Source organism: Leucoraja erinacea, chromosome 1, assembly GCF_028641065.1.
Source record: "Leucoraja erinacea ecotype New England chromosome 1, Leri_hhj_1, whole genome shotgun sequence".
In the NCBI taxonomy this organism is placed as follows: domain Eukaryota; kingdom Metazoa; phylum Chordata; class Chondrichthyes; order Rajiformes; family Rajidae; genus Leucoraja; species Leucoraja erinaceus.
Genome location: NC_073377.1, coordinates 159,039,067 through 159,066,300, shown reverse-complemented (window position 1 = coordinate 159,066,300; position 27,234 = coordinate 159,039,067). Strand labels below are relative to the sequence as shown.

Below are 27,234 nucleotides of genomic sequence, written 5' to 3'. Positions count from 1 at the left end.
CTCAGTTTCCCCTCAGTGAACCCCTCTCTCACCTGCAAGGGCAGTCGGGGTCTGTGGCTGGAAAGAGAGAGGAGGTGAAGGGCCAGGTGTCACATCTCCAGCTTGGACAGTAGTCCCTACGAACTGTGGAATGGGTTGGGGACAGGAAGACGTGACTGCAGGTGGGGTCATGTTGAAGGCGACAGAAATGTTGGAGAAAGATGTGTTGGGATGTGGTGGATGGTGAGATGAAAGATGGAGACCAAGGGAACTCTGTTCTTTCTCCAGCTGAGGGAGAGGGAGTTCAAGCACAACTGCGGGGCACACAGGAGATATGGGTGAGAGCTCTATCCACGACAACAGGAGGACAACCATGTTTACTGAAGAAAGGGGATATCTCAGATGAAAAGCTTCACCTTGTGGGCAAATATGACGGAGATGGAGAAATTGGGAGTAAGATATGGTGGCTTCCTTGCAAGAGACAGGGTTGGAGGAGGCTTAGTCCAGTTAACTGTAGTACGGACAATCTGATGTGTTTGCAGTAGACATCAGTCAATAGTCTGTCTCCAGTGATGGAGCTAGAGAGACTGAGAAAGGGGAAAGAGGTGTCACAGGATGTCCAAGTGAACTTGAGGACAGGGCGAAAGTTAGTAGTAAAGTTGATGAATTCAACGAGTTCTGAATGGGTGCAGGAAGCAGCCCCATTGCCATTGTCGATATGGTGAAGAAAGAGTTGGGATTGATGCCGGGGGGCATTCGGAACAAAGAGTATTGACTGTGACCAAAAAATAATACTGGCCTAGCTTGGGTCCATGGCTACACCATTGAACTTGAAGAAAGTGAGTGGATTAAAAAGAGAACTTGGTGTGGGTTTAGTTGTGAGGAACTTATTGGGTCTCTGAGGATAATAGAGGTGTAGAGGGACTGGACAGCTATGGTAAAGATGATGCATTGGGGCCTAGGAATGGAAGCTTGTTGAATTGCAGAAGCCTGTGTGCGGTGTCTCGGATGATACGTGGAGACGATCATTTTATGATGGGTGAGGGTTTACACTCTGAATCCACTTCTCTCTTCACAAAATAATCAATCTCCATGTGTCCAACAGTTTATGAATATGAATATTGACTTCTCTAACTTCAAGTAACCCTTGCTTTCCCCCTCTCTCCAGCCCTCCCCATCCTAGTTCTCTGACCAGTCTGACTGTCCTCCTGATTAAATTTTCTTTGTATGCCTCGTTGTCACCTTCCCCTAGCTAACAATGCTATTCTACATTTAGCTATATGTCGATTAGCTATATGTACATTTAACTACATGTAACTATTCTAGATTTTCCTTGAACTTCGTCCACTTGGCTTCTCACTTGATCTCTCATTTTAACACCTGATCCTTCCATGTTTCTGTGTCTCCCTCTTGCCTGACTCTCAGTTGAAGAAGGGTCTCGTCCTGAAACGTCACCCATTCCTTCTATCCACAGATGCTGCCTGTCCCGCTGAGTTTCTCCAGCATCTTGCGTCTATCTTCGGTATAAACCAGCATCTGCAGTTTTAGGTTTTATTTTTAGATTAACAATAAGCTGTGTGTACAGATCCTCCTATTAATGTAACCTTCTCAGCTGTAGTTCAGGTAGAGCTCTATAAGTCACCTAAACATGTGAGGAACATTGCTTTGTTGTCTCTTTTTATGCTGCAAGGCTGTGGAATTCTATCCCACTGACCACAGGATCAAACACAAATACATTTGTCTCAGTAAAGTTATGTTGGGCACAGTGTTGTAGGTGTGTGGGTAGGCTGCATTGAGCAGTTAGTAGGTGTCAGAACAACCAGATGATGTGCTTCCACCCTAGTCCATGGAACCAGCTGCCCTTATTCTTTGTTACTCACCGACGTCAGATAACTTGGTCTTGAACCAAGGGATTTCCTGTTCCCTGCTGTACTGTTTCACCCGGTGGACGTTTCACAGCAAGGCCTGAGAGGGGCAGACTCTGTGGCGTGTTTTATATTTGTGATGCACGAGGATAATCCCAGCTATGCCACAAAAGATTGATCCCTTTGGTTTCACAACAAATGTAATTTGGAGTATCAGCAAAGAGTCTGCTGCGATTCAAGCCAGGACCCTCAGTTGTACCACCAGTTGTTTTTTTAGTTATTCATTTTGCGATATGGGCATCAGTGTCAAAGCGATCCTTTATTTCTCTTCCTTAACCCTCCGTGAGAGAACAGTGGATGTGGAAAGGATGTTCCCACTGGTGGGAGAGTCTAGGCCTCAGAATTAAAGAGCACTTTTTTTTAGAAAGGAGCTGAGGAAGAACTTCAGAGGGCAGTTAATCTGTGGAACTCGTTGGCACAAAGGGCTGTGGAGGCCAAGTCAGTGGATATTTTTAAGGCAGAGATAGACAAATTCTTGATTAGAACGGGTGTCTAGGCTTATGGAGAGAAGGCAGAAAAGTGGGATTAGGAGGCAGAGATCAGACATGATTGGATGGCGGAGTAGACTCGATCGGCTGAATTAATCAAGCCAATATGTCTATGACAAACCTGTATGTCTTTGGAGTGTGGGAGGTAACCGAAGATCTCGGGGAAAACCCACGCAGGTCACGGGGAGAATGCACAAACTCCATACAGACAGCAACCGTAGTCGGGATCAAACCCGTAGTCGGGATCGAACCCTGGAGCTGCAATTTTCTGGAAGGCAGCAACTCTACCACTGAGCCACTGTGACTGCCTACAACCTATTTCATCTATACCTATCTTCTTAACAGTTTTTGGAGGAGATAAAGGATTGAGGGATTGTACTGAGGAAAGGAAGTTGAGGCCAGTTCATTGCCTATATTTAAGAGGGAGTTAGATGTGGCCCTTGTGGCTAAGGGGATTAGAGGGTATGGAGAGAAGGCAGGTACGGGATACTGAGCTGGATGATCAGCCATGATCATATTGAATGGCGGTGCAGGCTCGAAGGGCCGAATGGCCTACTCCTGCACCTAATTTCTAAGTTTCTATGTTTCTAGAAGAACAGGATAGACAATAGACAATAGGTGCAGGAGTAGGCCTTTTGGCCATTCGAGCCAGCACCGCCATTCAATGTGATCATGGCTGATCATCCCCAATCAGTACCCCGTTCCTGCCTTCTCCCCATATCCCCTGACTCCGCTATTTTTAAGAGCCCTGTCTAGCTCCATACAGATAGATATAACCGGGTAGAAATAAGGAAATAAACATGCAATGGTAAGGAAAATCTAGACAAAAAGAGACATAAAACACATGATAGACAAACAGCTTCCCCAAAAAATTGTTTACTTCCAATTTCCTTTTAAGAATAAGTTGTAAATCTGCTCTTTCATCCACAAGACTCTACCAGTGTCTTTCTAGATGTAGTTATTGCACCAATGACACAAGCCATATAATTTGTACTCCCAAATAAATGCATTGTTGGAGTTTGTAGGCATGGACCTACAACTTAATATTCTGAGATGCTAAGTGGAGTTTCCAGAGGGGCTCTGATCAAATTACTGCTTCGCAGGAAGTGTTAGTAACACTGTCGAATTTCTAGTTGGAGATTTTCCTTAACTGAGGCAATTAGTTGAACTCACCATAATTACGCTGACGCCTGCTGTAGTGTTATTCTGCTTTGCTGCTGGATTAAAGTGCTTTCTTAATTTGCCAGTTACTGCCATCTGCATGTCTTGCTCTTGTGCCATATCATCCTGCAGAGAAGAAGTATCGAACAGGTCAAATCTCCCATCGGTTTCTATTCACACAACTGCCTCTGGACTGCTGCAGAAAATGTATGTGTCCTGGACAGGAACAACACGATATCGGCTAAATGTAATCCTTAGTTTGCTGACACAAAGCATCAACATTACGATATTTAGTGAGCCTAATTCTAATACCCAATACTACCCAACAGGGCCTGCGCTTCAATCTTGCCACTTTATTATCCAATCTTCACAATAAACAGTAGTATTGAAAAGTAATTATGATGTAAACAAAGTAGTTAAATGATTTTGAAGGGAATGAGAATTATTAGATTAGACTAATATATCTCCTGCAATTTTCATAATTATTGAAATGAATGAAAAATATTGCCCAGAATAATCTGCAGATCAACTTTTGCTAGTTTGAGCCAAGTTCCATATTCTTGGGTATCTTTTTCAATATCCTTCACCATCTTCTGTAACTCTCAGCTGATTACTTTCTGGGTGGAAAAAACTCACCCATGCACTCCCTCTGTCCCTCCCCCATCCTAGTTGTCCTACTAGTTTCACTGTTGTCCTGCTGAGTTTCATTGTTCGTATCCCCTTGTTATCACCTCTTCCACAGCCAACTATGGACCATTGTGGGCTCCACCTTTCCTTGATCAAGGATGCTGGCCTTGATTTGTTCTTTTCATACCTTTCATTCTTTTGTTCTTTATACCTTTTCATACCTCTAGTTTCCCTCTCCCCTTGCTCTCAGTCTGAAGAAGGGTCTCGACCCGAAACATCACCTATTCCTTTCCTCCAGAGATGCTGCCTGACCCGCTGAATTACTCCAGCATTTTGTGTCTACCTTCAGGTTTATCATTGCCTCCAATCACTTTCCCAAACTGCTTCCAATTTCATTCAGAAAACTGAAGTCACTCATCCTTGGGGTCTCCAAACATCTTATCCCTACCTGCAGCATTGCCTCATATGCAGATTTGAAATCATATTCCCATTTGCTAGATCAGGACTTGTATAATGTAAGGAAAGACAAGTCATGGACTTGCATGAAGCAAGAACATAGAAAACAGGGATCACACTGCATGTTTCTCCATCCGGAGAAACAGCAATACTCTCGGATTTCCATGTCTTGAGGAATTATATTAACAGGGCCAACCATCCCTTTAAACCCAGACTTACCTCAATAATCAAGTGCATTTTTTTTGTGAGTGTATAAATAAGATGAATGAGTCTGGAGTTTCCTGTGTCTGTCTTCATCATCCATACTGAATTTGGCATTACATTGTCCAACTTTTTGTAGCTCTCCATTGCTCACTAGTTATAATGAATGGTCGGGCCTCATGGATTTCCTCCCTGAGCTTTCTCAACACTTTGTATAAGTGGTATCTCTCTCCAGAGACTTACTAACTTTGAGCCATTTAGCCTATCCAGTATTTTAGTATTTTCATCTTATTTATAATGTAATTCATGTTATTGGGAAAGTCATAGACTGAAATGAGTGTGCAGCTCGGGGTGTGTCTGTGTCTATTTGGAGCAGGAAGTCATTGAGAACAGTTATTATGATCCACCCTCAGCTGCTCTGCTTTTTCCCTGCTCGCTATTCTCCTGCCTGTTCACTCCCATATCTGTCCCACTGTCATATTTTAAACAGGCAGGATTCGGGTAGGAGAGGACATTTTTAGTACAATACTTAATAGTCCACTTGCTGCCAACATTCACTTGGCCAGTCTTTCCTGTGGGGGAAGTCAGTACATTTTGCAGTTCTCTATTATATCAGTACTCACAGCCACCCACGGATGAGTCAGAACTTTCTCAGCTGTGTAGCGTGACTCAATATTCACCTGCAGCATTCGGCTAATCAATTCCTGCAACAGAATGAGAGCATTAAGGTCAGGTGCATTTACAGTTTCAGACTCAAGATAGCTCACTGCCACAGTGCACTCCATTTAACATGTTATACAGAACTGCAAAGTCTGTAATATTTTGATAGTATATGGTGCGCTACAGAAACCATTTATCAAACACATTACATTAGTATCTACCACTGAACTCAGATTTATTAGACTGAATAGGGAAGATCTGCATAGGGCAAGGTTTTCTTGCTCTCTTGCGTATGGGAAGGAAACTGATGGGAAGGAACCTCAGGCTTTATTGTTGGGTTTTTGTGGGGGAAATGAAGCACCTTGCATTGTAGCCATTGCTCAAGATTAACCAAGCTCGAGAAAGGTGCAGCAAATGTATTTTAAATTTCCTTTTAAACACCATGTCTATTTTCTTTTACAACCTTTGGGTCAATGCATTTTAAGCTCTTATAGTCTTTTGTGCGGGAAGTGTTTGTCAGCAGAATTATAAGCCTAGACGGCATATTTTGCTACATTCACCTTATGTAAGAGCCATTCTAGGCAGCATCTCTTCCCTGTAATATTCGCACTATATTAAGTAGGTCAGAAGGTGAGTTTTTTTCATTGTCCCGCTAGAAAAATAACAATGTAAGTTTTAAAGCCACAGCCTTCACCTACAAATGAATTTCAATCTTTTGACAAGATTTGAGTAAATACCACCACAATAATATAAGATTTACACCATCATGTCTTCCGTTACTTAAACCTGTCTGCCTGCAACCTTTCCCATGATGTGGATGCCACAGATAAGGCCAGGGTTTATTGCTCATCTCTAACTGGCAGTGAGGAGGTTTTTAGCCACCTACATGAACCATTGTGGTGTGTTTCTTAGAAGGTGGTGGTATTCCTTCAAAGGGATTTGAGTATAGGAGCAGGGAGGTTCTACTGCAGTTGTACAGTGTCTTGGTGAGACCCACACCTGGAGTATTGCGTACAGTTTTGGTCTCCTAATCTGAGGAAGGACATTCTTGCCATAGAGGGAGTACAGAGAAGGTTCACCAGACTGATTCCTGGGATGTCAGGACTTTCATATGAAGAAAGACTGGATAGACTCGGTTTGTACTCGCTAGAATTTAGAAGATTGAGGGGGGATCTTATAGAAGCTTACAAAATTCTTAAGGGGTTGGACAGGCTAGATGCAGGAAGATTGTCCCAGATGTTGGGGAAGTCCCGAACAAGGGGTCACAGTTTAAAGTTAAGGGGGACATCTTTTAGGACTGAGATGAGAAAAACATTTTTTACACAGAGAGTGGTGAATCTCTGGAATTCTCTGCCACAGAATGCTGTTGAGGCCCGTTCATTGGCTATATTTAAGAGGGAGTTAGATGTGACCCTTGTGGCTAAAGGGATCAGGGCGTATGGAGAGAAGGCAGGTACAGGATACTGAGTTGGATGATCAGCCATGATCATATTGAATGGCGGTGCAGGGTTGAAGGGCCGAATGGCCTACTCCTGCACCTATTTTCTATGTTTCTATTCCCACATATCTGCTGCTCTTGTAGCCTGGTGGTAGTGGTTGCGTATATGGTAGGTGTTGGCTGAATAGCCCAGGTAATATGTTATAGATGGTACACACTGAAGCCAAGGTGCAGCGGGGGTGAAGGGAATACATGTTTAGGGTGGTGGGTGGGGTGCCACCCAGCTGCCACGTAGTGCAGCACAGTGCCGCTGTGGTAGACCTGTTTCCTTGCAGCGCCAGGGACCCGGGTTTGATCCTGACCTCAGATGCTGTCTGTTTGGACTTTGCACGTCCTTGCAGTTTAAGAAATGACTTAAAGAAGGAAAGAAAAATACAAAGAGATATGAATACCACAATTTAGAACCCTGCCGGTGGTGGGAATTGTGAAGAGCGAGAATTAGAGTTAGACATATCTTAAAGGTTGTACTGTTGTAGGAGGTAATAGTGATAAAGAGTTGGGTGTGGAAGGATTGGAATACATTTAAATTCAAAGAATGAGGAACCAATATAGGTTTTCTAAGCAAAGTATTGATGGCAAACAAGGCCTAATACATGTGATGATACATGCGGCAATATAAATTGAAAAGAGAAAATTCTGAAGATACTTGGGCAGATTATGGAGAGAAATAAAACGAGTTGACAATTTTGGGCGATTACCTTTCATCAGGTTGGAACAAATATTAATACTAACGTGGCATGACAAGCTGATTACCAAGGGTTCTGAGATACCTCATCATCCTTGACTTCACCATGCCAAGACTTTCCCAAACCAACACACATTGTCCTCCACACCAGTGCACACCCCTTGGACAACTACGCATTATCCCCTCGCTGACATTCCTTAAATCCCACACTGCAACTCATTACCCTCTCATCCCCACTTCACCACACATCTCCCATATTGCCATTCATAATCTCACACTGCACCATCCCCCCCACGATGACTCCATCCTGTACACTGCTACACAGCAACTCAACATTCACAGACCATCGTGTCTCCATCCCCCAAGTTAGAACTTCCCTCCCCCCCCCATACCACCCATCAGCCCCACCACTATCATCCATCAGTATGTCACTTCCCATCTATACGCCACACATCATCTCCACACATAATCTGACAGGGTGATATTTTCGATCCCCACAAAATGCTTCGGAATTCCCTTTACATACTTTAGCAGAGCCCGTGATATTGTCCCAGTAAGGAGATGGAAATTTTAGGCGGCCAACAAGAATCTGGTCAAACAGGTCCTCCTGCACGTTGTTTTCACTGTAGAATCACAAAAATGCTGTTAATATCAAGTCAAGAAGTTTATTCGTCACATACACATACGAGATGTGCAGTGAAATGAAAAGTGGCAATGCTCGCGGACTTTGTGCAAAAAGACAAACAAACAAACAAGCAAACAAACTACAAACAGAATCACATATTCTTTTACATATTAAATATTGTGGGCGGAAGGAAAAAGGTTCAGTAAAGTTAATCCCTGGTGAGATAGAGGCAAAATCAATCCAGTTTGATTCTATTTCTTAAATTCTCAATAATGCTGGAAAATAAATATCATCAATTTATCGTGTTCAAAGGAACTGCAGATGCTGTTTTAAACCGAAGGTGGGCACAAAAAGCTGGAGTAACTTAGCCAGGCCAGGCAGCATCTCTGGAGAGAAGGAATGGGTGAGGTGCATGTCACCCGTTCCTCTCCACAAATGCTGCCTGTCCCGCTGAGTTACTCCAGCTTTTTGTGTCTATCTTTGCACAACTCATCCTGCTTTATGCCAAAATCTATTGTCTGTTGACTTCAGGTAATGAGCAGTAAGACAGCGAGCAAAACAGAGGGATGAAGAAGGATAAGGAGGAAAGGGGCAAAAGTGCCTTCACCTTCCCCGCTCATTATTTTGCATTAAAGGATGGAGAGGGAGAAGCAGCATCAATATATACAAAGAACAGTTGCGTCTCATGGATTTCGAGACCTGAAACGTCACCCATTCCTTCTCTCCAGAGATGCTGCCTGACCCGCTGAGTTACTCCAGTTTTTTGTGTATCATTAATTTATTTATAGGTTTAAGGTGAGGGGGGAAAAGACTTAATAGGAACCTGAAGGATACTTTTTCACACAAAAGGTGGTGGGTGTATGGAACGAGCTGCCTGAGGAGGTAGCTGAGGCAGGTATTATCGAAACATTTAAGAAACACTTGGACAGGTACATGGATAGGACAGGTTTAGAGTACCGGTTCCCCACAGGGCTGTGTGCTAAGCCCCCTCTTATACTGTCTCTACACCTACGACTGTAGTCCGGCCCACAACAACAACCGCATCGTCAAATTTGCTGACGACACTACTGTGGTCGGACTTATTTCAAAGGGAGACGAGGCAGCCTACAGAGAGGAAGTCCTGAAGTTGACAACCTGGTGCTCAGAAAACAATCTGGCTCTGAACACCAGGAAAACAAAAGAGCTCATTGTCGACTTCAGGAGGCACAGCACCGACTTAGCCCCCCTACACATCAACGGCGAGTGTGTGGAGAGGGTCAACACCTTCCGGTTTCTCGGCGTCCATATCGCGGCTGACATCTCCTGGACGGACAACACGACAGCGGTCATCAAGAAGGCTCAGCAGCGGCTGCACTTCCTGAGGGTCCTCAGGAAGCACAACCTAGACTCTAACCTGCTGCTGACCTTCTACCGCTCGTCCATCGAGAGCCTGCTGACATACTGCATTACAGCATGGTATGGCAGCTGCACCATGGCAGACAGGGAGAGGCTTCAGAGGGTAACCAGGACAGCGCAGAGGATCATTGGTTGCCCTCTCCCCTCCCTGATGGACATCTACACCTCCCGCTGCCTTAGCAGGGCAAAGAAGATCACCAAAGACAGCTCCCATCCTGCGTTTGGACTGTTCGACCTGCTGCCCTCTGGAAGGCGCTATAGGTGCATCAAATCCAGGACAAACAGACTCAGGAATAGCTGCTTCCCGAGAATTATATCTACCATGAATTCAAATCCACACATTCACTGACTACACCGCCCAACACGGACTTCCATCTGTATATATGTATATATGTATGTAGCGCCGTAGAATTTGTGCACCTATTCCCCCCCCCATCTCCCTTCTGTTTTGTTTTCTGTTTCTTGTTTTTTGTGTAAAATTGTATGTATGCACTGAGTACGAGCAGCTTTCAGTTTCACTGTACATGTATAGTGACAATAAATGGCATATCTATCTATATCTATATCTAGAGGGATATGGGCTAAACACAGGCAGGTGGCACATGTTGGTTGCTGTGGGTCAGATGAGCCAAAGGCCCTGTTTCACTATGACTATCAAGAAAATCTTTTTGTTGTGTTCCTGGAAAGCCAATGGCCAACAGAACACAGGAGAGTGACTTTAAGGAAGCATGTCATCAAGATTGCACTGACATTCTGGTAGATAGACGTTTTTGTAATTATAGCTGATGTTTGATACAGCCTAACTTGAAAGATATAGGAAAGGGACTCAGAAGAAGTGGCATATCGTTGGAGAATATGGTTTTAAATGAGCGACACAGTGATAGTTGTCCACCAGGTCATGGAAGATTGTACTGGCCAGAGCCATGAAAGAATAGTGGAAGTGCTGGGAATCAGGACATACTTGGTAAGGATGGGATAAGGAAGTTGAAATGTCCACACAGTTAAATTAATATAACAACCTTGAACCGAAAAACGATCGTAACTGAAAATCTGAGGTACAGGATGAGTTACAGAATAGTTTTTACAATTGCCAGACAGTATATATATATATATAAATATCCACATACAGAAGACTCATCTGATGCCATATCATGAGGGTTCAATGAGAATGACAGGTGTTACCCAAAAACTCCAATTTATGACAATAGGGGAAGAAATATGTTTTGAGTCATTTCTCATGTTACTAGACATAAGAGTGAAGCTACATCAGAATGTGGAGCAGTAACAGCACAAGAACATGCCCTTTGGTCCATAGTGTCTGTACCAAATATGATGCCAAGATAAACTCTTATCTGCCTGCACTTAATCCATACCCCTCTATTCCCTGCATATCCACGTACCTTTCCAAACATCTCTTAAATGCCACTGTCATATCTGCCTCCACCATCAGAACTGTCAACACATTCCAGCCAATCACCACTGTCTGTGTAAAGTACGTACCCCATACATCTCCTTTAAACTTTGCCCCCACAAACCTAAAGCTATGCCCCCCTCCTTTCCTACCCTTATATTTGATATTCTCATCCTGGGAAAAGGGTTCCGACTGTCTACCATATTATCCCTCTCATAATTGTTATATATTTCTATCAGTTCCCCCATCGACCTCCAGCATTCCAGAGAATTACAGACAGAAATGCTTAGACCAATTTCCTGGCAGAAGATTTCACTGGAACCAATCACCGGCACAATCTACTCACTCAGCCCCTTTCGGTTCTCTCCCTCTCCCTAGTTGAAATAATTTTCTGCTCTAACACCTAGTGATCCTCAGCTGGGATCTGAGGGACAAAGGACAGAGAACTTCTGTAACCTTCACTTGATTCTTTTTTCTGTACCTTCTTCTCTTGTTTCTAGAACCTGTTAAGAAATATTGGAAATCTCAGCAGCTTCGGAAGCCAAACATCATCTGTGGTTAGTTATTTTCATGCCTCCAACTTCAGATGCATCATGCTCCTGTCACCAGCTAGGATCGGAAAGAGATTTTACCTTAACTGTGTCTGTGGAATTCTCTGCCTCGGTGGAGGCAGGTTCTCTGGATGCTTTCATGAGAGAGCTAGATAGGGCTCTTAAAAATAGCGGAGTCAGGGGATATGGGGAGAAGGCAGGAATGGGGTACTGATTGAGGATGATCAGCCATGATCACATTGAATGGAGGTGCTGGCTCGAAGGGCCGAATGGCCTACTCCTGCACCTATTGTCTATTGTATGCAATAAATTACCTGCGGAATGGGGGGAAGCCACACAGGAGGATGTACGTAATGACGCCTGCTGCCCAAATGTCAACCTTCAAGCCATATCTGTAAGAACATTAACAAAATAAGTCATTTAACCAAAAGAATGTTCTTTTGTTATTTTGGTTGAACAAAATAAATAATGGTGCCCAACAGTTCAATTGTAAGTTATCAACATCATGGACAGTTTTTTTCACATGGCTTGAATGGGCCCATGGAAAAATATTTATCCTTGGAGAGATGACATTTTCAAAACAATTTATTATAATTAAATCAGGTTGAAATAGATGCACCAGCTTACACTGGATTCAAAACCATATGAGATCGGAAGCAACATACTGTGTATCCAGCTCATTTGCAAATTTGTCACATTTCCCAAGACTTACTGCCCTACTTCTCATAAGAGTTTATCATTGACTAAGACATTTCATTCGTAGAAATAAACAGACACAATAGAAATATTATTCAGAAATTTACTGAATATAAAAATGATGGGAATAAATAAACAATAAAGATGCAGTTACAACACAGGAAGATATCTAATGGAGCAGCTATTTGTGGATGGGTAGCAACAGATCGTTGATCGAAAATATAAGCCTCATAGATCGTTGCGACATAAAATGACTTCTGTTGCAACGTATTCAGAGTAAAATATTTTGTGGGAGACAACATTGTTGGGTGAGCTGTTTCTTGTCCATAATTCTGTTTATTGAGCTGGGGCAGGTTCTCCACTTTTTTCTTTTTTTTTCTCCTCTCTTATATCTTTATTCACTCTTTAGCCACACTACTTTGGTAGTCCAGGGGTCCTATCTTTTCACTTTTCACTTTTTCCCTCTCTTCTTCTTTCTCTCGTCTTTTCACTCATTTTCAGGTTAAAAGGTTAAAATTGAAGCTGTACAATAATTGTATAATTTTACATGCCAAATGTTTTATTCTTGTACAATTGCTTCTAACAAAAATTTAAAAAAAAAAAAAAAAAAAAAAAAAAAAAAAAAAAAAAAACTAACCTTAACCTCCTGATGACTACTTACCCCCTCTCTGCAATGATTTCTGGAGCAACATACGTTGGTGTTCCACAAACTGTATACAGGGGCCCATCTACCACAGTCGCCAGGCCAAAATCACCCAGTTTCAAGGACTTGGTTCCATCTACATATTCACACACCTGCAAGGATAGAGAAAAATTATGATCATTGAAGTACCTGGTTCAGTAAATCAAAGATTGTACGAGTGGATACAAAATTCACAAGATATTTCAAATGTAGAATGACAATCCAAAGAATAGCTTTGGAAGTTATAAAAGAAATCCGTGGAATAACAAATTTGTCAATTTTCAGGATTTCTAGAACAAACAATTCATTTGCGAGTTGTTCTGAGGCTAGATCAAACATATTTTTTCAGAAACAGAAGCTCTCATCATGCCAGAAAGGACAAACAATGCTAAGATATTCAGAATTATGCAGTCTTCAATTTACTCACAGAGAAATGTAACCAATATCTTATTTCCCCACCACAAAATGGCGTTTGTCACAACAGTTTCAAGCTCTCTCTCTGACCACTCTCTGTCACTGCCATTTACCCTATCCTCGCTGACACTGAGCTGATCTCCATACATCATTGGCCTCCAGCACAAAGACTGCCTGATTCTATACCTGAAACAATTTATCTCCAGCTTGCCTCAGTTTACCCACCACCAAAATCCTACATTCAACCCAGAGAGGGCCTGTCCCACAGGCGATATTTTAGGCAGCTCTGGCGACAGTCACTGTCGCGGCGTGATGCCGGGAATGCACCCACCCCACGACAATGTCCACGACAAACTACCACCTGATCAACGTCACGCTACGGCAAACTCCGTCAACCGGTGACACAATTCCTTGCGACTCGGGACGTCCAGCTACGACAACCTACGAACAGCTGGAGAAGAGATGTTCAGACTGGAACGTCCGAGAGTCGGCTCAACTGGGGAGATCTCGAAAGGACTGCCAACAACCGAGTGAGATGGAGGACATTTGTCAACGGCCTATGCTCCCTAGAAGAGCAAAGGGCTTAAGAAGAAGAAGAAAGTTGGTTTAGTTTAAGTTGAGTATGACCTCAGGTCTATAAAGCCGTGTAATGATAATATATCAATAAGATCAATTATAGACCTCACATTGTTGCAGGTGTTCCGCATATGATGATTGTCCAAAGTAATACAAGGGCAGCAAAGTGACCCTGCTAATGAAGACAGCCTCACTTCTCCGACACAGGTTCGACCCTCACCTCCAATGTGTGGAATTTACATACTCTCCCAATGCCTGCGTGTGTTTCCTTCAAGTGCTCTGATTTCCTCCCACAACCAATGGACGTACGTGTTGGTAGGTTTATTGGCCACTTTAAATTGATCCCAGTGTGCAGGTGAGTGGCAGAATCTGAGAGGTATTGATGGGAATGTGGGGATTAGTATTGGATTAGTGTAAATGGATGCTTGATGGTTGGTGTGGGTTTGGCAGGTCAAAGGGCCTTGTGACTCTATGCTGTGTGATTCTACGACCATCCCAACAAAGTCCGTCCTTATCTGAGCCATCTGCAGTGAAAGTCATGAATGACCTTGTTCTCTGAGTATTTGGGCCATTCTTTCTTCCTGCCTATCAGTTACAGATCATTCGGTGCAGACTTATATGCAGTATCTATTTTTTATTCTTCTGTGAATATCACTCTCCAGGCAAATATTTATTTTCCATCACTCGCTGCCTTCTAGAACTTCTGGTCTTGTAAGTTGGTTAGATTAGATATTTCAGAGATTCAACAAAGCAACCATGAAGATACGGCGATGTTTTTTCAAGTCTTATGGTGAGTAACTCGAAAAAACACCAACTCGCAGATGGTGGTATTCACATCCGGTTGCTGCGTGTTTAGTTCCAGCAAGAGGTCATGTATTTGGCTGGTGCTGTTAAAGTAGTCCTGGCGATATGCTGCAGTGCATTATGTGGATCACACGCACTTCAGCCAGGGTTTGGTATTGGTGGATTTTGTGAATTTACGTGGTAAATCAAATGGGTTACTTTGTCCTGGGTGATGTTGAGCTTCTTGAGATTTATTGAAGTAGCTCTCATCCAGGCAAATGGAGAATTTCCACCATGGTACCAACTTGCATCTTGATCATGGTGTAAATCCTTGCGGAATTACATGATGATTTACGAAATGACGGAAGAAAGGAATGCAAAAAAGTGGATTAGGTATGAGGATACCATTATCTTCAAAGGTTTCAGCCTTGCTCCTGGCTATGGTTTCAACAATAGATATTCCACGTCAGAACATGATTTCCTTCACTGGGGTAAATCAGTGGAACTACAGAGGCCTACTTTACATTTGTGGTTGTGACTTGAGTTTATATATAATTTTTCCTGCAATAGAGCAGAGATGTGCTAACGAGTAGCCTGCATTTATTTTTGTTTGCTGTAGCTCACATGGTGGAAAACCTGGCAAAAGCAGAAGCATATCTGAGGTTAGCAACAGTGCGGGTTTGATGAAGTATACCAATGTTCAATATGAGTCCTACTTGAAGGAGATTACTGGTAAATTACTGAACAGTATCTAAAGTTTTAAATATATTGTTACTTGTTGTGGGAGATGGGTTTTGTGGATATATTTGTTGATTCTGATCACAATTGTTAGGCCATTTGATTGCACTGCATTTAAATGCTGTGGGCTCAACACTTGAGACTATCAGAGTTATCCCCATCCCAGTGGAAACAGGGTATCACCCCTATGAATTTCTTTCACCTATCCAACGCTGTCTCACGTGTAATGCTATCATTGAGTATCTTCCAGGGTAGAATTTGCTCTGGAATGCCCTCTAGCCAGAATACATCTCGGATTAAGTTAAAATGTGCTGGCTGTGAGTGGTGCCGGCTAAATTTAGTGCTTCTGGCCTCCAGCTGTGAGATAAGCCAATGAACAAAGGCACCTCATGTTGGCTGCAGACAGTAATGAAGTAAATGAGAAGGCAGCACAATGTTGGCAAACTACCTGCACTAGAGGCAATGAGGCAAAGGTTAACTGTGCATTGCAATCTCATGCTAATTTTCTCGATCTGTGCACGTTTAGCTCCTTTGCCATTATCTTTTACATTTCTAAGAATCTTCATTACTTTTATGTAATGAAAACTTAAAAGTTATCCTGATCATGCTGCAATTCAGTTAACTGTCTGATGAGATGTTTACAGTGTTTCTCATAATTTGGTTATTGTTTTCCTGAGGGATTAGTTTTGTTCTTAATTAACAGTTTGGCTTGCCTCTTTCTGATGTGCTTTAAGCATGGCCAGGGGAATATGGCCAATTCTCCAGCAGGAGATGATAGAGTGGTTTTCAGTGTGCTGCACCCGCATGATGAACCGTTATTTTAGTCCATGGAGGGAGTCACACTATGAAAATCTACAAATTAGAGGAATAAATGTCTATTTTTGTCATATCAAAGCTTTTTGGCTTCATTGATGAAGACATTTTAAAATGATTAAAAATCAAAACGTCTGGAAAGACACAAGTTCTTACTTGGAATGCTCCATAAAAGGATACACATCCACAGCCTGCATGTTTCAAATTTCTCACTTGAGCTCCACATTCCTTTTTCCAGTGACGACTCGTGACAGGATCGTGTCTGTTGCACGCTGAGCATTTCAGGCTGAGTGTGATTTTTTTTTGTTTTGCAAAAGGATTTTGTACGGAGGTGTTAACTTCCTACCAAAGAAAACTGCAGGAGTAAGACTGCACCAGAAGGACCCACAGTATTTCAAGCAAGCTCCGGGTGCACAAAAGGGGAATTAATGTTGGTCTTGCCAATGATGCCCAGATTCCACACCCCCTCCCCCTGCCCCCCTCAATAATCCAATAAAAAAGGAACAGTATGACTCCAACATTACCCTGAAAGGACATGCCTCTCAAATGTTTCGTTTATTTAAACTATATAAGCACAGTAGTTTTTAAAAGTTGTACTTGCGGAATTTAAGTAGCAGAACGGCACATTAAATGATAAAGATTTCCAATCAAACTGCATAAGATCTTCGAGCTCTATGGGTGTTGAGAAGAAAGTGACTTGCGGACAAGTTCTCTAAGATGCAGTACTGACGGGCAACTCCCACCATTTTTCTTAAATTTGGTACATTATGCAGGAAAAATATTCCCGATGTTGGGAAAGTCCAGAACAGGTTTCACAGTTTAACAATAAGGGGTAGGCCATTTAGGACTGAGATGAGGAAAAACTTCTTCACCCAGAGAGTTGTGAATCTGTGGAATTCTCAGGCACAGAAGGCAGTGGAAGCCAATTCGCTGGATGTTTTCAAGAGAGAGCTAGATTTCCTTCTTAGGGCTAAAGGAATCAAGGGATGTGGCAAAGCAGGAAAGAACGCAGGAAATAAAGGGGGAAAAAAAGCAGGAAATAAGGGCTGAATGGCCTACTCCTGCACCTATTTTTCTATGTTTCTATTATCTGTGTTCTCAAAATGTTTTCTCAATACAACTAAATGATCAGAATTTCAATTTAATTTTCAGCAGCTATTCTTAACAATGAGAAAAATAAAACTGGAAGATCAACAATTTAACTTTTTATTTTAACATATCTTTCCCCCAATAGTTTGGGAGAAAAAAACCCCAATATCAATTAATTAGTCCTGCAGCTGTCAGGTTTTTTCACTTCTTTTTAATTATTTTTAGTACGTTAAAGTGTGTAGTCGGGGGTTCTAATCTTTTTATGTGTGGGGGGTGGTGGGGGGGAAGGGGGAAACTGCTTTTTCAAGTCCCTACCTGGTCGGAGTGGCTGCCTTCCTCCGAGCAGCACCTTCGACCTGTCCTCGCGGCCTACCAGCGGGTCCTGGAGCGACGTTTCCTGAGGGGACCTGGCCAGACCCTCGGCTTTGGTGGTGGCACACAGCGCTGGAGCGCTGTCGCGGAGCGGGCGATGCCTTGCTTGAGTCGCCGTGCTGGAACTCCAGTATGCTGGGACCGCCGATAATAACATCGTAGAGCCGCGATTCTGCGGAGCGGCCAGCTGCGGCGCTGAACTTTACATCCCGGAGCCTGGGATCTCTCGCCGAGATCGCCAGTGTGTGAAGCTCCGTTCAGCGCGGTCTCTTGTCTCCGGTAAGAAGGCGGCCGTTCCTGGCACCCGAAGCCGCTGAGGGTTCTCCCGACACCGGAGTACCATCACCCGGCGAGAACGGCCGGGAACATCGGGCCCCGTAACGGCGACTGTGGAGGCCTCAATAGGCCCGACTCTGGGTGGACAAGAGGATGGAGACTGGACTTTGTGCCTTCCCCCACAGTGGGAACCACTGTGGGGGGATGTTTTTCTGTTTTATGTTAAACTTCTTGAATGCTATGTTGTATTTTTATTAGTGTGCTGCAAGGACATCTGAATTTCCCCTGAATAAGGGGATTAATAAAGTAATATTTAATCTAATCTAATCTAATCTAATCTAGTAAAAACTACATATTTTCTAGTGAAGCATAAAGGTGCAATGGGATGACATGCCCTGCAGGGGATGATCAAGGTGTGCAGGATACACAAGCTAACGATACTGTATGTCAGAGTTGTTGGCTTCATCTTTAGGGTTAGGTTTATTGTGTTCACATTATTGAAACAGTGAAATATTTTGCTTTGCATGGTATCCAAACAGATTAGAAATATCATACATGAATACAATCAAGTCAAACTCAAGTACAATAGATAGAGTAAAAGAGAAGATAGAGTGCAGAATATAGTTCTTTGGACAAAGACCATTATCCACATTGGGGTAGAAGTGAATCAAACAGTACCCTAGCTTATGGAAGGACCATTCAGAAGCCTGAAAGCAGAGGGGAAGAAACTGTTCTTGAGTCTGGTGGTGCATGCTCTCAATCTTATGTACCTCCACCAGTTATCAGTGAACACACAGTAACAGCACCTCATATTTTGCTTGGGCTGCTTACACCCCAGTGATATGAACATTGACTTCTCTAACTTCAAGTAACCCTTGCTTTCCCCCTCTCTCCCCTTTCCCAGTTCTCTGACCAGTCTGACTGTCTCCGAGTAGATTTTATCTCTGTTTGCTTTGTTGTTACCTTCTCCCAGCTAACAATGATCTATTCTACATTTTCCTTGATCTCCAGCCCCTTTGTCCTCGTTTCAAGTTCAAGTTTATTGTCATGTGTCCCTGATAGGACAATGAAATTCTTGCTTTGCTTCAGCACACAGAACATAATAGGCATTGACTACAAAACACATGAATAAATAAACTGATAAAGTGCAAATAACAAATAATGGGTTATTAATGTTCAGAGTTTTGTCCGAGCCAGGTTTAATAGCCTGATGGCTGTGGGGAAGTAGCTATTCCTGAACCTGGTCGTTGCAGTCTTCAGGCACCTGTACCTTCTACCTGAAGGTAGCAGGGAGATGGGTGTGTGGCCAGGATGGTGTGGGTCTTTGATGATACTGCCAGCCTTTTTGAGGCAGCGACTTCGATAAATCCCCTCGATGGAAGGAAGGTCAAAGCCGATGATGGACTGGGCAGTGTTTACTACTTTTTGTAGTCTCTTCCTCTCCAGGGCGCTCAGGTTGCCGAACCAAGCCACGATGCAACCGGTCAGCATGCTCTCTACTGTGCACCTGTAGAAGTTAGAGAGAGTCTTCCTTGACAAACCGACTCTCCGAAATCTTCTCAGGAAGTAGAGGCGCTGATGTGCTTTCTTGATAATTGGATCAGTGTTCTTGAACCAGAAAAGATCTTCAGAGATGTGCACACCCAGGAATTGGAAGCTCTTGACCCTTTCAACCATTGACCCGTTGATATAAACGGGACTGTGGGTCGGTCCCCATCCTACTACTTCCAAAGTCCACAATCAGTTCCTTGGTTTTGCTGGTGTTGAGGGCCAGGTTATTGTGCTGGCACCATATGGACAGTTGCTCGATCTCTCTTCTATACTCGGACTCATCCCCATCAGTGATACGTCCCACAACAGTGGTGTCGTCAGCGAACTTGATGATGGAGTTCACACTATGACCAGCTACGCAGTCATGAGTATAGAGTGAGTACAGCAGGGGGCTGAGCACGCAGCCTTGAGGTGCTCCCGTGCTGATTGTTATCGAGTCTGACACATTTCCACCAATACGAACAGACTGTGGTCCGTGGATGAGGAAGTCGAGGATCCAATTGCAGAGGGATGCGCAGAGACCCAGTTCTACGAGTTTGGTAACCAGCTTGGAGGGGATGATGGTATTAAATGCCGAGTTGTAATCAATGAATATCAGCCTGACATATGAGTTTTTGTTGTCCAAGTGGTCCAGTGTGGAGTGGAGGGCCAGCGAGATCGCATCCACTGTTGATCTGTTGTGGCGGTAAGCGAACTGCAGTGGGTCCAGGTTTTTGTCGAGGTAGGAGTTGATTTGCTCCATGATCAGCCTCTCGAAGCACTTCATCACCACCGGCGTTAGTGCCACAGGTCGGTAGTCATTGAGGCACGTCACCTTACTCTTCTTGGACACCGGTATAATTGATGCCCTTTTCATACCTTATACTTCCTTATCTATGTATCTCCCTCCACTGGTATCAGTCCGAAGAAGGGTCTCGAACCGTAACATCACCCATTCCTTCTCTCCAGAGATGCTGCCTGTCCCGCTGAGTTACTCCAGCATTTTGTGTCCATCTTCAGTTTAAACCAGCATCTGCAGTTCCTTTCTTACAGAGCGTAGTTCTCAGTAAAGGTAGGCATGCAGGTGCAGCAGGCAGTAAAGAAAGCGAATGGTATGTTAACTTTCATTGCAAAAGGATTTGAGTATAGGAGCAGAGAGGTTCTACTGCAGTTGTACAGGGTCTTGGTGAGACCACACCTGGAGTATTGCGTACAGTTTTGGTCTCCAAATCTGAGGAAGGACATTATTGCCATAGAGGGAGTGCAGAGACGGTTCACCAGACTGATTCCTGGGATGTCAGGACTGTCTTATGAAGAAAGACTGGATAGACTTGGTTTATACTCTCTAGAATTTAGAAGATTGAGAGGGGATCTTATAGAAACTTACAAAATTCTTAAGGGGTTGGACAGGCTAGATGCAGGAAGATTGTTCCCGATGTTAGGGAAGTCCAGGACAAGGGGTCACAGCTTAAGGATAAAGGGGAAATCTTTTAAAACCGAGATGAGAAGAACTTTTTTCACACAGAGAGTGGTGAATCTCTGGAACTCTCTGCCACAGAGGGTAGTTGAGGCCAGTTCATTGGCTATATTTAAGAGGGAGTTAGATGTGGCCCTTGTGGCTAAGGGGATCAGGGGGTATGGAGAGAAGGCAGGTACGGGATACTGAGTTGGATGATCAGCCATGATCATATTGAATGGCGGTGCAGGCTCGAAGGGCCGAATGGCCTACTCCTGCACCTAATTTCTATGTTTCTATGTTCTCTAAACAATATAATACACAATTCCATTCTGGGGCAACCAAGAGTTTGACATCGTTCCTAAATGTGCCGGCAACACTGACAAAGACAGGAAAATATAACCAGACAGCAAACCCTCAAGCACAAGTCCTGATGAAGGTATTGAAATGTCCCCTCAATTCTGAAAATAATCAGAATAGATCTCAGTCTCAGGTTCAAGAAAATAAGTAGTTTTATCAAAGGGCCGAATGGCCTCCTCCTGCACCTATTTTCTATGTTTCTATGTTTCTATCCTTTATTAGAAACAGTGGGCCCAAAACAAAGATTTCCCCATCTGGAGAACGATGTTTTTAAAATCTTTGACAATTCCATGTATTAGTGCCAAAAAAATGTAATACTGGCCAAAAATGAAATAAAAACAAAAGCAGAAATTGAACTGAGGAATTGTATATGTGGCCAGTCTCAGGATACATGGTTAATTAACAACATCCTTCAATTAATTTTCTTACCAAATGCCTGTTAAACTCCTTTGATAATCACTGCTATTATCAGCCGTGAATGTTGCCATAAATAATGCACCACAGCATTATTCATCCTCTGTTCGAAGTAGTTGGGCCAGAAATTATAATCTACATGAAATTGCATGTTAAAGTGGCATCTCGTGGGTGGGGGGAGGGGACACAACAGTTTTGTCTGAGTTGTCCTCGTTTGAACATTTTATCGTGGATGAGGCCCAAGGATTTCACTCTTACCAGTGAAAACCAACACATTGTTTCACCAGTGAAGCAAATGGAGACTGCAGAGGACATGCTCTGGAGACCAGGTAGAGTTGTGAAAAGGTGGAGATGGTGGCGGTCTGGTGTGTGTGTGTGTGTGGGGGGGGGGGGTAGTGGTGAGCCAGGGAGTGAAGATTGTAAAGATGAGATGTACTGGAATAAGGCGAAGAAAATGTAGACAGATCAGGGGAGGTGGGGGGTCGGGAAGATGTTTGGGCAGTGGGTCGGGTCGGGGGAGATGATTGTATTTGCCCGAGGGCAAGGGGGCTGTTGCGGGGTTCTGTAAAAATGAAAACTCAAAAGAAAAGCTTATCTGAACGATGATGAATGTCGCACACTAGCCGGCAGGGCCCTGGGACGGGTCAGGCACTTAAGCTGCAAGGCAGGCTTCAATGTTCCCCATCCCAGCCAACATCTGCTTTGCTACTCAGGGCCTCTGCTTTTGCATTGTACAATTTCACAGATGTGGTGTCAAACTGAATATTGTAGGTTGACCCTGTGCTTGGGTGTGTCATTCACACAGAGGTCTTGCTTCAAAGATCTGGAAGTGTACTGCCCGTGCACCAAGCACCTCATTAAGCTGAGCAATTTTGATAAAATTTCAAGATGTACTGCATTAAAACAATGTAGCACTGCACAGCAGAACTTACAGATTGTCACATCTAGAGAAATATGTTCCCTTATCTGAGATTTATTTCATTCTGCCTGTTGTCACAGTTCATTTCCAGATTGAGGGAAAAGATTTCTCACGTTTAGCATTTTTGACAAATGAAAAGGCCTTGGATGTTTCAGTAAAATCCTTCCCAATCTCTTTTAAAATAAACAAGTGTAGTTTCTGCAGCTTCCCCCTTGTAATTCAGGTACTTAATGCTTGCCTGACCCTTTTGGTAGCCAATTATTGCACCTTGTTAAGTCATAATACAATCAGCACAACTTCACTCACTCCTTCAGAAAGAACCAACCAATGTGTGGCATCGGCTCCACAATATGCTGAAATTTGTGTTCAATTCCATGTGCTATTCATTTGAAAAATGTATTCCATTATTTGCTGCTGCACAACATTCCAATAGTTTCAAAGGACTGCCCCCCTACATATCTGTCACAAAATTTGGGTCTGTTGATAATTCACATATTTGGAGCTGGTGGCCTTGGCCATCAGTAGTTCACTGTTACTTCTCAACACTGAGTTCAAATATGGTACAATGGAGGAAATGTCAATAATGAGATCCCTGGTGTTTAACAGCTATCACACTCACTGAAAGGCGGTACAGTTACCCATCACTGTTAGCCCCGCACTGTGGTTACTTGTCTTTGTTTCTGAGGCACACCTTGTAGAAACATAGACATAGCAACATAGAAAATAGGTGCAGGAGTAGGCCATTCGGCCCTTCGACCCTGCACCGCCATTCAATATGATCATAGCTGATCATCCAACTCAGTATCCTGTACCTGCCTTCTCTCCATACCCCCTGATCCCTTTAGCCACAAGGGCCACATCTAACTCCCTCTTAAATATAGGCAATAAATTGGCCTCAACTACCTTCTGTGGCAGAGAATCCCACAGATTCACCACTCTCTGTGTGAAGAATGCTTTTCTCATCTCGGTCCTAAAAGATTTCCCCCTTATCCTTAAACTGTGACCCCTCGTTCTGGACTTCCCCAACATCGGGAACAATCTTCCTGCATCTAGCCTGTCTAACCCCTTAAGAATTTTGTAAGTTTCTATAAGATCCCCCTTCAATCTTCTAAATTCTAGCGAGTACAAGCCGAGTCTATCCAGGATTTCTTCATATGAAAGTCCTGACATCACAGGAATCAGTCTGGTGAACCTTCTCTGTACTCCCTCTATGGCAAGAATGGCTTTCCTCAGATTTGGAGACCAAAACTGTACGCAATGCTCCAGGTGTGGTCTCACCAAGACCCTGTACAACTGCAGTAGAACTTCCCTGCTCCTATACTCAAATCCTTTTGCTAATTTCAATGAAGACTTCAAAGGTTTCAAAGGTCTTTTATTGTCACGTGCACCAAAGTGATATTCGAATTACGAATGAAGACTTCACATCAATGGTGTGAACACACATTCCCATTCTTCCTCTAGGAGTTTCAGCCGATCTTCCACTGAAGATACAGCAAGAAGTAAAATGCACCGTATTGGAGTCAATATTTGGAAGCATTTCCCTCAGTTCCTATATTTATCCTAGAGGAGAACTAACAACTTTAAAATATATCACTCAATGCCATACAAAGTACTGGGTATGTGTAGGTAGGAACAGCGGACGCTGGTTTAAAACGAAGATAGGCACAAAATGCTGGAGTAACTGGCAACATCTCTGGAGAGAAGGAATGGGTGACGTTTCGGTTCAAGACCCTTCTTCACTGATATCAGGGGAGAGGGAGAAACACAGAAGCATCAGCCATTCTTTTTCTCCAGTGTTGCTGCCTGTCCCGCTGAGTTACTCCAGCATTTTGTGTTAAAGTACTGAGTATATAGACTCGAGTAGGACAAGCATTTTATAGTTGATTAAAGTAAATGAATGCTGAATGTCGAATATAATAGAGAAATTATGGAATAGCTAATACCTTTAGCACAAAAGAAATACTGAGTTAGATACATCACAGGGTTTTCACAGGAAACAATTAGAACACTGCCAATGTCAAGCCATCAGAAAGCTCAGCAGCTGCCAAAGGTAGATGTGAATATTTTCTAGAGTGATATTTGTATTGCTGCTGCAAACAAAATTACTGCACAATGGTTAAGCTCAAATGCAATTGCAATCCGTGGGGACCTTAGTTCATTGTGAGGCTGACTTGCTTCAGATTCTGGGACTGGTGCATGTTTTCTCAGAAATACAAATCAGCTTACTTCTGGGATTCAACTATTTGTCTTTCAAAGGTTTCCAAGGTCTTTTATTGTCACGTGTGCCAATTAAGGTACAGTGATATTCGGATTACCATACAGCCATACTAAAAAAAGCATCAAGACACACAATTACATAAAAGTTAACATAATCATCCACCACAGCAGATTCCCCACATTCCTCACTGCGATTGTATTGAAAAGGAAGGTTCAATCAAGTATAAATCAAGTGCAGACTATGCGGCATGCAGTAACGGTAGTCCTAACACTGACTGGTACTTAGGTTTCAAGACTTGGCTCTGAATCGCCAGCATTTTGACAATTTAGTTTAATTTATTGTCACGTGTACTGAGGTACAGTGAAAAGCTTTTGTTGCGTGCTAACCAGTCAGCAGAAAAACAATACATGATTATAATTTACAATCGATCCATTTACAGTGTATAGATACATGATAAGGGAATAACGTTTAGTGTAAGGTAAAGCCAGCAAAGTCTGATCAAGGTTAGTCTGAAGGTCACCAAAGAGGTAGATGGTAGTTCAGCACTGCTCTCTGGTTGTGGTAGGATGATTCAGTTGCCTGAAAACAGCTGGGAAGAAACTGTCCCTGAATCTGGTGGTGTGTGTTTTCTTTTTGCCTGAAGGGAGAGGGGATAAGAGGGAGTGGCCAGGATGTGGCTTGTCCTTGATTATGCTGCTGGTCTTGCCGAGGCAGCGTGAGGTATAAATGGTGTCAATAGAGGGGAGGTAAGTTTGTGTGATGGTCTGGGCTGCGCCCACAATTAGTTGCAATTTGCGGTCTTGGATGGAGCTGTTCCCAAACCAAGCTGCGATGCATCCTGATAAAATGCTTTCTATGGTGAATCTGTAGAAGTTGGTGAGAGTTGTAGGGGACAAGCCAAACTCACTAATAGCTGAGTCTCACGTTGCAAGTTGACACAAGAGGTACCCCGAGTTAAAACTTGTGGTAATAACGTACGATTAACGTACGGAACTCGTGGACGCAACTTAGAGACTCGTGGCGCTAACGGCAGGTACTCGTGAAACTTGTCAACTCTTGCAAAAAATCAAACATGTTTAAAATTTTCCACGAGTCAATTTTACTCTTGTTGTTAAGAATTGAAACATTTTAACTCGTTGTAAGAATGTAGTGGCCCGTGCGTTTACCTTAGTGTATCGTGAGTCTACCGTGGGAACTCTTTAACTCAGCGGGCAGGCAGCAGCAGATTGTCGCTCCCTTCAGTTTCCCAGCGACAATCACCTGCCATAACGCGAGAGAGATCATGCACTGTTGTAGGTCTCCTTTGCACGTCGGTGTTTCTGTCTTTCTCCACTCATTGTTGGCCCTATCTGTCACCACCCCCACCTACACCCCTCTGCTTCCCGGCCATGTGTGTGACCCCTTCCCTCCCCTCTCCAGCTCCCCGCCCATTGCACCGGCGCGGGGGCTTTGCACTGTCTTCACGTCGGCGATGCCAACAGGTCAGTGCCAGTCTCACAACAATCTGATGTGTACATCCGTCCACATTCAAAGATTTAATCTCCCGTCTCCCCGCAGTGTGTAGACATGGCAGTAAATTCAATTAAAACATATCAAACCTGTGTGTTTCAAACAAATCATAAGTATAACTGCTCTGGCACTGGATGCTGCGCATTTTCCCGTTGTAGGTCACATCAATAGATGCGGCCGCGCTGAATTCTATCTTTAAAACAAAGCCACAGGATGGAGAGGTCTTCTTTAACACTGTTGCTTATTAAAACATAACACTGTTGCTTATTAAAACAAACCTTCAATCAGGATTATCTCAAGAGTAACTCGGGAGACGAACTTGGAACATCGCAGAAATGACAAATAAACGGCAAACTTGTCATACCCGTGGGAACTCGGTTAAACTCTTGATCATACACTTGCAATCTCGTACACAACCACGAGTCTTTCACTCAGGGTACCTCTTGTGTCAACTCGCAACGTGAGACTTAGCTTTAAGCCTTCTAAAGAAGTAGAAGCATTACATCAAGGCTTTGAAATAATACTAGCTTCCAATAGCATTAATTTAAGTGTGCCTATCATGAGGAGTGCACATCAAGTATAGCTACTCTTGTTTCTGCAGTTCATGGAAACATCCTCCATGAGCATGGTTTCATGCCTTTTGAAAAATGAGAAGTGCCTTTAATAATATTAATTGTGAACTACATTTTAAAACAGAAGACAACTGGGAAAAGGGATGTTCTTAAGA

The 27,234-nt window shown here is 43.3% G+C and overlaps 1 protein-coding gene across 8 annotated transcripts in view; it reads right to left on the bottom strand.

Annotated features, from left to right (window-relative positions):
* Positions 1 to 27,234, bottom strand: part of dclk2a (doublecortin-like kinase 2a) — a 313,388-nt gene that overhangs the window by 15,520 nt on the left and 270,634 nt on the right. For all 8 annotated transcript variants that reach the window (XM_055646576.1, XM_055646603.1, XM_055646586.1 and 5 more), the window contains 5 exons: positions 13,020 to 13,153; positions 11,977 to 12,054; positions 8,207 to 8,303; positions 5,461 to 5,541; positions 3,566 to 3,679 (listed from right to left, as the gene is read on the bottom strand). In XM_055646576.1, the coding sequence (XP_055502551.1) occupies positions 3,566 to 3,679; positions 5,461 to 5,541; positions 8,207 to 8,303; positions 11,977 to 12,054; positions 13,020 to 13,153 (504 nt within the window). The remainder of the gene's footprint in view (positions 1 to 3,565; positions 3,680 to 5,460; positions 5,542 to 8,206; positions 8,304 to 11,976; positions 12,055 to 13,019; positions 13,154 to 27,234) is intronic.